General features: G+C 41.8%; 1 protein-coding gene across 4 annotated transcripts in view; it reads right to left on the reverse strand.

Annotated features, from left to right (window-relative positions):
• Nucleotides 1-8,095: 8,095 nt before the first annotated feature.
• Nucleotides 8,096-16,071, reverse strand: part of LOC122573572 — a 65,053-nt gene continuing 57,077 nt past the window's right edge. For all 4 annotated transcript variants that reach the window (XR_006318778.1, XM_043740117.1, XM_043740118.1 and 1 more), the window contains one exon: nucleotides 8,096-10,462. Coding sequence is in view for 3 of the 4 variants with exons in the window: in XM_043740117.1 (XP_043596052.1) it covers nucleotides 10,229-10,462 (234 nt within the window). In the remaining variant the exon portion in view is untranslated. The remainder of the gene's footprint in view (nucleotides 10,463-16,071) is intronic.

Consider the following 16,071-nt stretch of genomic DNA (forward strand, 5'->3'; position numbering starts at 1 on the left):
AGGAGAGGCGGTTAACGAAGATTTTACAAACTAGCTTCACCATTAATTTCTACAACGAGAAAATTTAGGGAGGCGTTCTCTGGTAACCGCCTGGGACGCAACTTGGAGAGCTCTTTGAAACTTTGGTTCTATCTCGGAGGAAGACAAATGACAAGAGCCGAAAGGAGCTCCAGAAACTGGTAGTTGGCCTTTCATAGAATGCAAACGCATAATTCTCCCACTTCGGAGAACGGCGAGAACGAACTATCCTGAGATAGCGTGTAAGAGTAATTTCTTCGGCAAATCGATGAAAAAGTAGAAAGAGTCGCCTTCGGTCCTGAGGAGAGCGGGTTATCTTGCTTTACCTCGCAGGCGAATAAATCAATAATCTTCTCCTTATGCAAATAATTTTTAGCGAAGATGCTTGGGAGAAAAGAGCGTTTACTGGGATCGTTGAAATTAGACCAACGTTTCTAACGTTATACAATGTCGTTGTACGATTGTAATGTCGTGCAAGATTAAATAAAAAAAAAAGACACTTAATTCAAAAATTAAAATTAATTTGGAAGAAATGTGAAAGGTAAGAATTTAAAAATGAATTTTCTCAGCATGGTAGGTTACATCAAAAAGCATCAGTTTAATGACAGACTGTTATTCAAGTTTCCTGCTTTAAAAACGTTTCATATATTGAAATAATAAGCGAGTCGACTGACAAGAGTAAATGAGTTCAATTACGATTATATCTGAACGACATGTGAAATCATTCTATGGAAGAAAATATATCGAGTTTGACTGGTTTATGCAAGCTGTACAGACGCGTCACACACGGATTGATCGATACGTTCGAATGGCACGAAATGCGATAATAAACCTCCCCCGCGACTATATTAGAAGCTTTATCGGAGATCTGATTCAATAGCACTCGTCATTCGGCACCGACATCGTTATCTTCACAATAGATATCTCAACTATTCCCGTTTCTCGCGATAATGGTGTTTTCTAAGACGAACGGATTGCGGCTTCGATCTTCCTCCAACCAACCCTTTTAACGATGCCTTCGTTTACTTTAAGGGGAAATGCTTAAACAAGAACACGCCACGGTACATTCAATCACGAGCGACGTTTCTTCTTTCTTGTCTTATCAATTATCGATGCGCTACTTCAACCACCTGCTTGTGATATGCGTTATTATCGCAATAAACTTTCATCGTGGCTACGATACATTATCCTTCGTGAGAAATGTTTGTTCTCAACGTTGAAATAATTTCGAGACGAGAGAACGGATAACGTATTAATAAGGGAGAAGGAAGTGGTCAGCGGCGCTAACGTTTGCCGATTCACCAGGATGAGTAATAAAGGTAGATTACGACGTTAATTCGAGCAATTGGAATCGGCTTATCGGCCCAAGTGGATAACATTGTTTTAAACGCTTAACCGATTTTGTGCGTTCGTATGTCGTAATTCATAGATAATTTTCATTCTAACGTGTGTAACTGTATCTTGTGGATTAAGAGTAATTAGATGGTATTGTGGATTAAAATAAAACAAAGAACGAGTGATTTGCCGTTTTATCGCGTTACCTGGAATTTTCTTCTCTCGAATTTCACCGTTAACTGTGTGGGTTTCGAATGGCCGCTAAATATACTCGTGAAATTTGGTCAACGTTCGTGTAAATTTAATCTCGTTATTTTAGTCCTTAGTACGTTACCAACGCGTTCCTCTTTCAACCTAAATAGGCATTCGTTGAAGTAAATGGGAAAATGTAGCCTAATGAAAGTGTTTATCTTTGCAAGATCATATCATCGGATGGAATATCTTTTTCCCTTTTTATATTTTTTCTTTTCTGCGACTAGTGACTAACTTTTGCTTCGAACGTGTCTCACGTCGAATGGCCATTGCCAGGAGTACATTTAGTTCTCTGTTTGAGATACGCACTGATGGGACATTCCCATATCTACATATTTCTATCTTTATAATATACAACACAATTTTCGGAGCTTTTCCCTTGTCACATGGAACCTTTGCATCTTTGAAACGCTCGGTGCGCGAACGAATATGGGTCGAGACTTTCGAGACTCTTTTGGAAGTACAAAGGCGCAAAGATAAATTACGCTTGAATTAATGATCGTTTTGAAAAGGTAATTTAAGTCTGAGGACGAACGATGACAGTTTTAACCGATGAACCGACGTCCTAGATTTCGTGGATTTTTTTTTTCATTTGAAAATTATCCGTGGTATTTATAGCGCGATATATACATTTACGTCGGTGTGCCATTTGCATTAATTCGCATTTTCCATAGGTTTGCTTACTGCAACGGAGAAAGATCTCGACCTGCTTACATTCAACATGAACATCGAGTATTCAAGAATGTTATCAACAGATTTAGTACTCAATTTTGTAAAACACGTTATGTTCGTGTCACATATTTGCCATATTTTTAAGCTACAAACATTAAGTTTCATTAACACATAATGGAACAAAGGGACAATCGTAGGAACCATAACGATCGGAGAAGCTGTTGCCGGCTAAAACGAAAATTCCCTCTTTTTTACGCATTGCATGGCCAAGTGTTTACAGGTTCATGAGCGGCAGTCGAAAACTCGCGCCACGTTACGAAGAACGTTGTACAATTTTTTCGGGCAATTTCATCCCTCGGCCGTGCCATTCGAAACTTTTATCGCCATCGATCGTTCGGAATTTGGAGTGGCCACCAATGAGTCCGCTCTGAAGTAAACGTCTGGTATCAACCAGAAACACCAGAGGATATGCGTCCACGAGGGTATCCCATAAAAACCACGGTGAAAAGGAAAACTCCAGGATGAAGAGCTGGCGTATAAGAACATAAGAAGGCGAAGCTTGTTCAGGCAGTTTTAAAAACAGTCTTCATCAGGGCGTTATACTCTTCGTGTTACAAAGAACGGCACTTGGGTGCCGTCGGAGGAAGCATCACTCCGGAAGGAAACAAGATTTGCTAGTCAAATCATCAACACGAGTGTCACCTTCGGGAAGGTAACACTTTCATCGCGAAGCACACCCATACAACATCCCGCTGCACAGTGACGAACGTCAACAAACAGCTGGGGCAACTCTTTTTTTTTTTTATTTGGTAGACTATTTACAATCAATTCTCATTGAGAATCATAAGTAAATTCTTTTGGCGTGGTACTGTAACCTGGATTTTAAGAGTTTATAGTATGCTTGATTCTAGTTGAATCTAATGCTTCAACCTAAAGGGTATTGTCTTTTTAGTCTGCGGATCTGATCCGTCGTGTCAAGTAATTGGGTAACTAATGGGTTTTCGTGGCCGTTTCTGAATTTGGATATCTCTTCTTTAATTGTGTGTATCTTAAGGTCGCGATGTATTGTTTCGTTGGTAACATACCAAAGTGCATCTATCAAGGATCTTAGAGTTTTTGATTGGAATCGTTGGAGAATTTCTATGTTGGAATTGCTCGCTGTTCCCCATAGTTGGATCCCATAGGTCCAAACAGGTTTTAATATAGCTTTATACAGCATTATCGGGGCAACTCTACATCGGAATCCACCGATCTTCTTTCTGATTCATATCAGATGTTTGCTTCAGAGCGGGCCCAGCACCTAGGGTGCTAATTAGCCTCTTGATGAGGTCCGCATTGTACAGTTTACAAGTACGTATTACGCCACGTTACCCTCGACATAAACCAGAATCCATCCCTCTGTCAACTCAGCCACAGATAGAATTAGTCGCACCCCAATGAACTGTCGTAAAATTAAGGATTTTAACTTTAACGTTGAGGCGCTTCATCGTTTCAAATCCTTCAAATCGAGAAGTTGCTTAGTGTTATTGTTCAGTAAGGTAAAAAATGGGGCAAGTGGATTTTTCTCATGTTCAACGATCATTGCCATCGTTTGTGAGGCAACCAGCAACCGTCACTAGTTCGGTATAAATACCGCCTTCACCAAACATAACTTGACTTGCCACTAATTGATCCGTCAAAATTTTAACTTGCTATTTGCACTTCGCTAAGAGCACGTCTACACGCACCACGCGTAAATACTTAAGTCTTCAAAATTGATGGAATAAATGTATCTTTTAACCTGTTAACTCAGTGTTATCATCATTTCAATTACTTCTATCATCTTAACCGAAACAGGGGATCGACTGATTCGTGACGTCGATTATCGAATCGTAACGAGAATTTACGAAATTCGGACTTTCCCAAAAAAGGCAGATGTGCGGTCCGAGTGATAAACTGACGGCTACTCCAAATCCCGAACATCGATTATGACGATATGACGCGCAAATGCAGCACGATTGTATTAGGTTGTCCGAAAAGTGTCTTTCTTTTACAGACACGTCTTTTACAACGATGCATCTTTATACAAACATGAAACATGAATACAAATCTGTTGAACGTTATGATCTTTATTTTGATAGAGCAAAGTGGATCTGAACTTTCGCACGTTCGCGGAGAGACGCGATCTCGAAGAAGCGATCCCTTACTTCTTGTGGGATAATAAGGGTGATTAATTGAAATAACGCTGCGGTTAACAGGTTACTATATATTTAATCGATCCAACAACTTCGGTGATACAATAAGGAATGTGTGTACGAACAACGACGAGTGAGTACGACCTGAGACTCTTTTAGTATCGTTGCGTTGATTGACTGTATTTGACCGAACACTTGATGATGACTTGCTCGAGAGTTGAACGAAAGCAGAACGAGAACTGAACGAGAACTGAACTGGAGTGGGTGACGACTTGACCGAAAGAGACGTGGTGATAACTGCTCGACCACTTGCTCGATAAGTACTGAACTGCCCTTAAGGTGTCTCGGAGGAAAGCTTGGTGTGGGTGTGCCCTTTGACCGAAGAACGCGGATTCGTTATTCACACTTTTCGTCCAGGAAGTGAGGGTAACGATCCGCGATGCCGATTGGTTATGACCCACTCTAATGAACAGGATATGCAGAAGTCTCCCACCAACGTAGAGCGGCGGTGGACTTTGCTCCTGACGAAAAACAACCTTTTCCGATGGACATGTGTTAGTTTTTCCCATCTGGTGACTGTCCGCTTTCTCCGTGATTCTTAAGAGCGCCTAATAAACTCAAGAAACTTTCCAAGATCCAGCCAGAAAACTGAAAATACTTCTAGAATTAGAAAAGTCTCCAGACATGCAGTTAGACTGGCAAACATGTGTGGAAACAATGAAGCTAAAGGTTAACGTTTTATGGTGGGTCCGGGGTCTATTGAGAATCGGGAAGACTGTAGGTTGGCCGTTGGCTGCCAGGTAGCGAGGGATGGCGTGCAGATGTCCCACGCGACGTAACAGGATCATACGTGATTCGATAAAATAATATAAAAGGGAAGATGTTTTGCATCCATTATTTCCTTATAAAACTTTTCAGACGACCTAATATTTTCCTATTTGAAATATCAAACATAGCCCATAAAACTACCTTCATCGTATCTTTTCCTCTTTGAAAATCTTGTACAAAGAAATGATAAACATTTAGTATTTTGGAAAGCACAAACTCATGTTTATACGATTTTGTATACGTATGTGTTCTCGTTAAAGAATTTCAAAATGTAGCGACACATCGGTGAATCAAACTATCCTCCGTGATAGAGTAAATCACGAAGAGTTACGTGGAGTCACACACCACGCTACAATACTGTTAATTAGGGAGACGTTATTTAATTGTAATTACACCGATGTTCGTGCCGTTAATATTAATTACCCGGCGTGTCCAGTGCGCGCATTCCGTTGTATTAATGACGCGGTCCTGCCATGACTGATGACAGGCGCGTGGCCTACATATCCATTTGTCGTGGCCCGGCAATATTTACGTGCCAGATTCACGCCGTACGAGTCGCCCTGACGGACAATGTCACTGATATTAGGGTCGGCAACGTATCGTATATCTACGCATTTGTCCAAGAAATTGACAGACACGAGCCACAAGGGAAGGAGTAACACGAGAATGTTCTATAATCATACGGCGATAATCACAAAACGCATGGTAATCAAGAAACTGAACTGATAATTACGGAAGTGCAGTGAATGGCGAGAGATGGAATAATATAATACTTTTGGACGAAACAAATTAACGTTGTTGAAATTAGCTCGTTGGATGTTCTCATCGGAAAAATGATAATACGGACTGGTTCGATTAAATTTGTATAATTTGCAACAAAATACGGCATGCAGAAAGTAGAAAGCATTGTAAAGAGAAGCGTTGAATCAATTCATTCGATCTGAAGTTGGAAGTATGTATTCAAATTTGAATCGTTTTATTCAATTGTGTTACGTGCGATCGCTTTTTACATAAACCAGGATCCATCCCTCGATCAAGACGACCAGTAGCTGTGCAAATATAATTAGTCAGACCGCAATAATCGTAAGGAATCAATGTCATAAATTAAGTACTTATTTTACCGTCAATGTTCTCGATTGTTATAAAAGATCTTCGAGTCGAGACGTTCCTTATGGTTATTGTTCAATCAGGTTCAATCAAAAAATAGGAAGGAACAACCATCAACAATAGGTCTCCTCTGCGACAGCATCGTCACCGAACTTCACTGGATTTTCATCCTTAGATCGGTCAACGTCTCTTGTCAATGTCTTGACTGGTTTTTCGTTCATTGATCAGTCATCAGTTTTAACTTACTATTTACACGTCTCTGAGAATACGTTTACATACACCACGCGTAACTATTTATATGTACAAAGTTGTTGCAACAAAGTACATTTATTATAACCTGTTACTTCAATGTTATAATCAGTGTGTCAATCACCTCTATTATCATAGTCGAAATAGAGGATCGACCAATTCGTTGCGTCGATTATCTAATCGTAACGAGAATTTACGATTCTCGTTGGCGCGATCTATCGCGAGCGCGTCTCTCCGCGAACGGTCGAACAAATTGCACGAGACACGATCCAGGACGGAATGACGTTAAACTAAACTTGACGAGTAACGACGAACGAAGTTGACCGCGGCGAACTTCCTTTTTTCTCTATCGACGGTCGTTCACCGTGTCTCGTCATTTCTAAAACGGAACGAAAGCGATTGTGCTTAATGGCATAAAGCGAACGTTATCACGTACGCGGTAAAGCGACCGCGGATCGTGCTATGCAACAATTAAACGATAAACATAATTCAACGGGAGAAGCGTATACAAAGCGTGCATTTATACGATTTAGCCGCCTGGAACGTATGCCGGTTAAGTTTGTCACGTAACGTTCGTTCGTACACGCATAGGGACGTTCGATATTTTCCCTGACTATTATAAATTTTCGAGCAGAGAGTAAAGTAAACTGGAGATGAACGCAATGTAGAACAGATGCGTCCTATTACGTTGTTGGCGTTATACGCGCGGTCGACCAGTGCTTCGTATTACGAGAGTTATAAATTTCAAACGGCCTTTGACGAAAATATTTCATACGCATTCGCGAAAAAAACGCGGCCAATTCGTACGCCTAACCCGTCGGATCGCGGCTTTTGAGCCGTTTAATCCGTCATAGCGAACGACGCACGCACGTTGACAACAGAAAAAAAGAAAAAAACAGAACCGGGGAAAAAGAAAGAAAAAAATAACGCTAACGAGCGTCGCTCTGACCATCGTCTATTTTTATACGATTTTGACTCGAACGTTCATTGAAATCCGAATCGTCGGCGCAATTGCAGCTGATGCATCTACTTGACCAACGGGCCAGTCGCTCGACGTCGAGTATCATCGATCACCCTAATGCGCACGGCACATGCACGAATCTACACCGGCGTGTCTATGTTTACAAGACCGGGTATCGGCTCTTCCAACTGAAACAACATCCACAATGCTGCTGTTCGATGCCAGTTTTCACCAAGATATTGGTTGCATCACGGAACGCACTTTCGGTAATTCGGATTTCTGATCAGAGTTCTGCCATATGGTGTGCGTTGCGCGTTCGTCACACCATCGTATCACGATCGATCACGCATTGAGTTCTCTTAGGATCTTCGTTGCAATTTTCATCGGCTTCTTATCTTCTATGTTCCGTTGCCATATACATTGACAATTATTTTTTTTTTTTATTATATTGTTTATTTTTAATTTTACAATTTGTCCAGTGGGACATTAGGTAAAATGTTATAACATATGATTGAATAGCATGTGGATGGTTACCCCCAGCGGGGTGCCATCTTCGCGTTTACAATTATGATTTACGAGTTTCGATCGTACAGTTTCTTAATCAAATAGAAATTATGAAAATGATGAAAATCTTTAGGTCGTTGAACTGTAAGCGATCCGATATGGCAGGTATTCGACATCAGCGATATTTTTCGCAAATTGTTTTCCAGAACGAAAGAATTTCGTGTAAACGTTGGATCACGTAAGTTCTTGGCGGAGTTTAGAAGCAGGTAGCGCGTGAAATTCGGGGCCAGCATCCGGGTTCGTACTTCAATTTCTGCAAGTGTTACATACTTTGGCAAGCCCGAAGCCGTGGCAATCCCTCAATTCGACGAGTAATGGAATTGATCTAGCCAATTGCGAAGTGCTGCGACTATCTTTGACACGAAGAATCTAAATCACGAGAACCCGAGAGTCGAAAGCAAACTTCGTCGACAATTTTCTTCTGACCGTGCAGAGATCTTTGTGGAAATTCTACGGGGACAAAACTATCTCGACGTTTTCCACTCACCATCGAAATCGCGAAACGTTTGTCGAATACAAATAACCATATATTTCGTTTACTTTACGATTATCCGGTTTCCCGGTGGCTCGAGGACGGATTTGTCGATTCCTTTGACACACGTACGGTGTTCGATTGAACGGCCTTCCGACCGAACAGGAGCGAGCAGTGTACACACGACAGATGCACCGATGTAATCTTCGTGATAGAAGCGCGTTATTCTTTCTAGAAAAAATGCTCGACGGTTGGCTTTAGTCGAGCTAAACGCGATTTTCTTCATGCACCGTTTCGCCTCTTTTACATTTTTACTTGTACAAGAATGAGAAGAGAAAGAGAGAAAAAAAGGGAAGGAATTTCGGCTGGATAAAATTTCATTACTTTTAAATCTGTTGAATTTTGCATGCGCTGAAGCGTGCGGTTGAATTATAAAGATTATACGTTGCAGAAATTAAATGCAGTTTTCGAGTTTCGAATGCGAACGGAATTCTTGCGTTAAAAGTGACAGGGAATTTTTTCGTTTAATGTTGCTATTTTGCGTAACGAATTTATTTATATTTTCGTATCGAATCAACTTTCTTTATTCTGCGATACTTTAAGAAACGATTCTCTCAAAACTTGAATATTTCTACCGATGCGTGTAGCGAACGTCGGAGTATTTTCGATATTGTTTTCATACTCCAATGCATGTCCCTTCATACGAACAAATCTTTTTTCGAGTTCATAGGTCTACGACACGAATATCGCGAGCGTCACGTAAGAAGCGAGCAACCCGCAGTAGTATTATCCGAGATACGTCAGACACAGATTACGAATGTATCTCCTTATGAACGTAGTTGATAAATTAAAGAATTAAAGAAATTTTACAATCTACACTCGTAATAAACTCGATTCCTTACTTCAGCAAGTATTTTGCCGTTTGAATAAAATCTTTTTCGAGTTTATAGTTCTGTAGCACGAACAATACGGCACCAGCATGTGTGTAGTTGCAACAAAAGACATGCGTCGGACATACGATACCTGTTGTAATATACATCGCATACAACGGATCTGTATCGCAAAACCAAATCCGATTAGAAATTGTATTTAAAATATTTTTTATAAATAACAGACATATTACATAGACAAATAAGGAGATATTTTGTTAATATAATATTATTTCAGATACGACAAATTACTTCGGAGAGGGGATGTATCCTGGCACAAATCCAGTTTCTATACTACATGTGATCTATAACTATTCTCATCAGGCTCATAAATAGTCTACTCAAACGCTCGATATATGTATACACGCGCTGAATAAAATCGCAAGCCATAAAATATTTACGAAATTAACGATAACATTTCGACTGGTTAGATAACTTTAACCGAGAGTAATATTATCACTAGGGAATGGCGTTTGGTGCCTTAAAGCGAGATCTCTCCATCTTACTTTCTGTCTTCTTGCGAATCTTCCTAACAATTCGCGCAAAGTTTGCAAGACTTTCCAAGAGCACGCAGATTGCGAAGTTGCAGGTTAGTTAACTTTTTACGGTGCACCTTCCAGCCTTTTCGTATTTAGCCTTTCTTCTGACCATTTTCGACAATGAAGCATTACACGTTCGGAGTCATCGAGGACCGATACTGCCAGCAAACAGATGGCAAACCCAACCGCTGTTTCGTTGACGCTACAGCGATGAGTGTTGAAAACTCCATGTTCCGTTGACAACCGGGTGGAATAATAATATTCAAGTTGTACTCAAACAATCCTTTAACTCGCGAATAATTCTTTTTGTCGAATTGTACGAGTGCCATGTCACGTCCCATACAGTTCGTAATTGCTTCCCACTGAAACACAGAAAACGCGATTTATCATCTTCGGTTAACGACAGACAAGTATTCTACATTCACGATTTAAAAAGAAATCTTTGTTATTAACAAACACGTGGCAAGGACATCGTCGTTTGGGAAACAAACATCACCATAATTACTTGGTTAGAGTTCAACCCGTGTTGCTCCGGTTGAACGGATATTTTCAGGGTTCATAGATTTCCTGCACGTGAGATTTCCGGTGTAGTGCGCCGTTTCTCCCAGGAGGAATCGGCGAATGCGCGGTGGAAGTATTCCAGGCTCGTCAGACACGGGCCATTTGTTACACACGTAAGGGCGGTGGGTTAAAAAATTAAGAAGAAGGTTTCGCCGTACACAGTCGTTACAGTCGGCGAAATTGATAACACACGGAAACCCGCGGATGATAGATAGTTTCGTACGATGTCCGACGGCAAAGATGAGGAAAGGGGAGGAGACGTAGAACGAAGACAGGAAGAATGGTATAGATTTGGGAGAAAGGAGAAGCCAGACGAGGGAGAAAGAGACACAGTGCTTGAGTTTGCAGCGTGGTACTATTAATCAACCGGTGTTTCGTCGTCTTCCCACGAAGAAGATGCCCCGTTGTAACCACCGCTAGATGCTCCTTCCAAACGTCGCTGCGATTCGCAAGGATACTCACGAGAGAATTAAAGCAGCTTGTCCCAGCGAATCGGCAGAATCTTTAATTAATTCCGACAGGCAGTTTTCAACCGTGTCCTCGTCACTGCGTAATATATCCCACGAATTACCTGAAAATTATTCGTTTCAGCGGTGCATTCCGGTTTACGTCGCAACGAGACCGAATGAAAGCGAACAAATGATGAATGAAGCGAGCTTTTTCTTTCGTTGGCTTGGTAACGCTCGTTAAATATGGATTTTCATAGCTTTTATTCGAAGGTATTTAGTCCATTTTCCGACTGTTTCTTCCGCCATCCAAAAAAGATCGTTCGCGTTGATTATGCGCATAATCTTTTTCCGAAAGGGCGAATTTTACATCCGCGAGTTGTTGATAACGTTTCTGTCCTCTCGAACGTGATGATTGCTCTCACTGGATTTGTTGTGTTTCCTGTTCTGTTTTTTTTTTTTTTTCATTGTTAGTTGTCGCGAAACAAAAGGTTTAAAAACCATGAAAAAAAGCTGTAGGCCCGTGTTCCACGTGAAATGCCGCGAGTTTTATTGCGTCGAACTTCTGGATCGGTGGGACCGTTAAATTTATCGTATCGAGGAAATAACGGATAACGCATTTTCGATTCACAATCAGAATAGTCGTTTCCGCTTATCTATCCAAAAATTCATTAATATGGATCCCGGACTGTGTTCCTCTTGCAGAGGGAGAGGTAACGAGACTTAAACTCGACACCTTCTCGTTCTAACGATTAAGTTTTTGGCGAAAAGACAAATTCAATCGACTATCAAACTGGTTAACGATCAAACGTTCTCTTAAACTTTGCACGTATAAAAGTCGTCAAAGCAGAGGAGTTGTGAGAACGTTTTCCTTGCCGATCGGTGTGAGATGGGACATCAGACCAATAAAAACCCAGTCAACCCATCAAGACTCGTGGAAAGCTGCTTCAAAGAGGGGCATCGACGATAGAATTCTACGATAAATATCGTTCGAGCGAGAAAAATTTCCATGACCGTCAATGGCTATAAGCGACCTTAAATACGAAATTACTGCGAGAGACGAAACAACGGATGGGACAATCGTAGAAATAGTGGAAACAATCCGACAATTGGGGAAAGGCGTAGACGGGCTTCTGGAAACAAAAACAGTGATATTTAAACACGCAACGCGATGGTAAAAACGCGCAAGCGGCCGGCACTACTCGGGCCGGACACTTTGCTTTTATCATTTCAACGGAGTTTTCTGTTTCTACACAACGTGCGTGGATCCTTTCATAAACTCGCGTATATTAAGTGAAAGAGAAAGAGAGCCGACGCGCAACCGGTCTAGTGAAAAAGTATGAAAGTGGGGACACGCGGGGTTGGAACGGTAGGCAAAGGATGAATTTTCTGGCGTGTTTAAAGCTCAAAGAACTCTCACCCTCATAGTCTGACCAAAATGTTTTAATTACTCATAGCACAAAAGCAAGACCAAGGGGGCAGCGACGGTGGTGGCGATGGCGGTAGTGGTGGGAACGATGAAAAGCGACAAAGGGCCCCGGTCTACCGCGGTGTGGTTGCAGGAATAAAGAATTAAATTGGAAAAGGAATAGAAGGGGCGAAGCGAAGGAGGACGTTACAAGACAATGACGTACACACGGCCTTCCATTTCGTTTAACCGGCTGCGAGCGTCTACATATTTCTTCGCTACGTAACACAGATTCCTGCATATTATGGAAATTTCCTGGCTAGACGAGCCAAGGGAATCGCCCGATTTACCGTTATCCGCGTCTCCTCTTTTTTGTTTCGCAACAACCCCGATACAGGTATTGCGGTATTTGCAAACGGCGTTAAGGTTCCGCAAAGAAATTCTTTCGTTTTGCTTAGTCCGCCCCTTAATGAAAACGCTTCAGATTTCCTTGCCGCTTCTCTCTCCTCCCTTTCCCTTTCTTTCTTTTTTGAGCGCGCAGATTTTGTTTTCCCCAGAAAGAAGTGAAAAGAAAAAGAAGAAGAAAGAAGAGAAGGGTATAATTGTGCGAACCGCGGTTATTATCGGTGTGAATGCTGATGCAAGTTTCGCCCGCGCGGAAGAAAAAGCTTCGTTAAGGTTGTAAGTTTCGTGGACCGTGATAGCGACTGTGCCGGATTTGTACCAGCGTAATAAGAAAGTCGCCACGCGTCCAACAGCCACACAGTGGTGACGTATATATCCGTTTTTGTGTTTCCATTCAATAACAACCGCGCGAAAAATGGCGATACGCGCCGCAGATTCTACATACTACGTTTTTTCAGATACTTCATCCCTTCAATACAATAGCTGTGCCGAGGTTTCCGCGCAGTCCGCTCGAAAAGCGAGGCACGCGAACGCTATACGCGAAAACACCGTTGTGAAAGGCCGGAAGAAACGAGGGGAATGTTGTAGAACGGCTAATCTTTTTTGAAGCAGGAATCACGCGTTTTTGACATAAAGACCGTGCACACGTAGTCTGGAATTCTTTCTTTCTCTTCGACGTTGTATGTCGGTTCGCGTATTTTCATTCCCCTGTCTTTAGCCATCACGCAAACTTCCTTCGAGGGCCTTTAATTCCCTTCCTTATTTCTTCGGCAATAAACACGCGCGAGGTCTCGTTCGCGCTCGTAAATCGGCAAAGCTCGACGAAACTGAGACTTACCTAACTACCGTGCCGGATACCTGACACTGTGCAACGTGACAGCACGTAAACACGCGAAATACCGTCGAACGAGAAAGGATTTACTCGGATTTCCCGTAACATTTGTAATCACCGTGATACACGAATGTCAGGAAGTGCGAAGTAAATGACGCTTTGACGATACAGGCGATAATAGTTCGATAATTTTTCTAAAATGTGAAGCGTCTACTCGTTTCACTTCGATCGAACTGCTCAAACGGATCGTTTCTCTGACAAAAATCGAAACTTTTAAAACCTCGTATCCCAAGTGCAAATAGATGCGATCCGCGATGTTTGTCACGTCCGTAGGACAACTTGCGCAGTACTTTCGGTTTCACTGTGGGGGAGAAGCGGAGGGTACGAACTATGCTCTTTCGATCCGGAGGAATAGCGTTTCACACGGTGTAAAGTTTATAATTTGAAGGAGCGTCGCGTTCAAGTGACTTAGACCAACGAGAACTTGGAGCGGGAAACAGGACGTTCGGTGCTGCGGTTTCGAGTAACTTCTGACTGCATCTCCGATCGATACGAATCGTTGGTTAACGTCAAATTTTCCTTCCGTTTTGGCTTCACGACCATTTGTGGTTTGAGCGAGTGATCCAGTTAGTTGCCGAGTCGAGGAATCTTCACCAAGTTTAGGGTAATGTTTTCTTGAGTTTCCCTTCAATGACCGGACCGAGATATCGATTGTTCTAGCCGAAACTTCACGGACGACGTTTAACATTTTATTTGAACGTAACATGGTTTAGATTGTCGGCAGTTTACGTTCCCCCGCTATCGACAACTTTAAGTACTAGCTTCGCGAACAGCCAACTTTTTCGATCGTTGTATGCTTGAGACTGGAATTGGTACAACGTATACCTATGTCGTCAACTTGGATATACGACAGCGATTTAATTTGTAGCAATTATCTTTTCTTCAAGTATGTAAATAACATTTACTGAGAATTAATCGTATTAGAGATAACAAAAACCGAGTTCAAAGATTGATTCTGTATATTTCTTGTATATATGTATGTATTCGATTGTAAATGAAAAAAATTAATTGTTTTACTTGCTCAGGTTATAACGTTATCATAAGTTTACGATACGGACAGCGCATTTTCTATTTGGAGAAGTTAGAATTTTCCACATTGCATAGCATCAAGTTTATCTCGGGTTTTCTCGGTTTATCGGAACAACGTGATTAGCATTTTAAGCGCTCAATAGCAAACGACGTGTCATAAATTTTGGCACCGGTTGAGATCTCGACAACAGACCACAGGACGATGTCCATAACGGAACGTTACGCTACGCATCTTCGACCAGGTAGGCACATGACGCACAAATTGCAAGACGTCCACGGCATTTCGAAAGTCGGGCAGAAAACGGGACACTTCAAAATCACAATCTTGTTAGTATACTTCGAAATAAACGTTCAACAAAATCACAATCGCGCTTGAACTCTTTAATCAACTGTCCACCCTGAGCGTTAGTATCGTCCAAGTTACGCGACCCCAGCGAACAATTACAATTTAACTGACCGCCAGTTAGCGGAGAGATGGCAACATTACGTATTTCTACGAAAAGATAAGCCTATTCGAATTTGAAGGACAAGCTATCGATTCGAAGCGATGCTTTAATTAAAGAGCCGTGCGTTTAACGAGTCACTGACGTCACCGTTAGCCTTGTTGATCCAGCATTCAATTAAGTTCGAAGCATCGGGCTCTGCTAACCCTTCGTTTCATCCAACCCTCGGTGATTCTTGCTCGGCGTCATTCTTCTTTCTCCGGGGCTGGAACGATATGGCAGAAGATAAAATGGAAACGTGCCCCCTTTCGCAATCGCCGTTTCCTGGAACAGGGCTCTATCGATGGCGAGGGATGAAGCGGCGAGCACATAGGAAATTTCTGTTATAGGATAGCGACAAGGTCTGATTCATTGACAATTTCTAGTGCCTCGGATGCCGAAACGTCGAAGGTTTCGAGGCAACTACAGCGAAAATCATTTCTATACAGATCTCTTTCCCCGAGAGTACAACTTTGCTAAAAAGTATACGCGTTAGTTGGCAAAGGCTCTTGCAAAATAAAAGAAATTACGTTGTTTTCGTTTTTGTCGGAAAGTATGTAGCCGCAGCGCATTAACGAAATTAATTTATCCGTAATCGCCGATAGAGATCAAATCGACCAATTGACGAAACTATCGAAATTTCGTTGAACCAAGCGACTTTATCAATCAATTAAATTACAAATCAATTCATTAGGCAGTTAATAGAGTAGCGCGAGCGCATCGAATGTCAATAAATGGGGTTGTTCCT

The sequence above is a fragment of the Bombus pyrosoma genome, linkage group LG12, assembly GCF_014825855.1.
Source record: "Bombus pyrosoma isolate SC7728 linkage group LG12, ASM1482585v1, whole genome shotgun sequence".
NCBI lineage: Eukaryota > Metazoa > Arthropoda > Insecta > Hymenoptera > Apidae > Bombus > Bombus pyrosoma.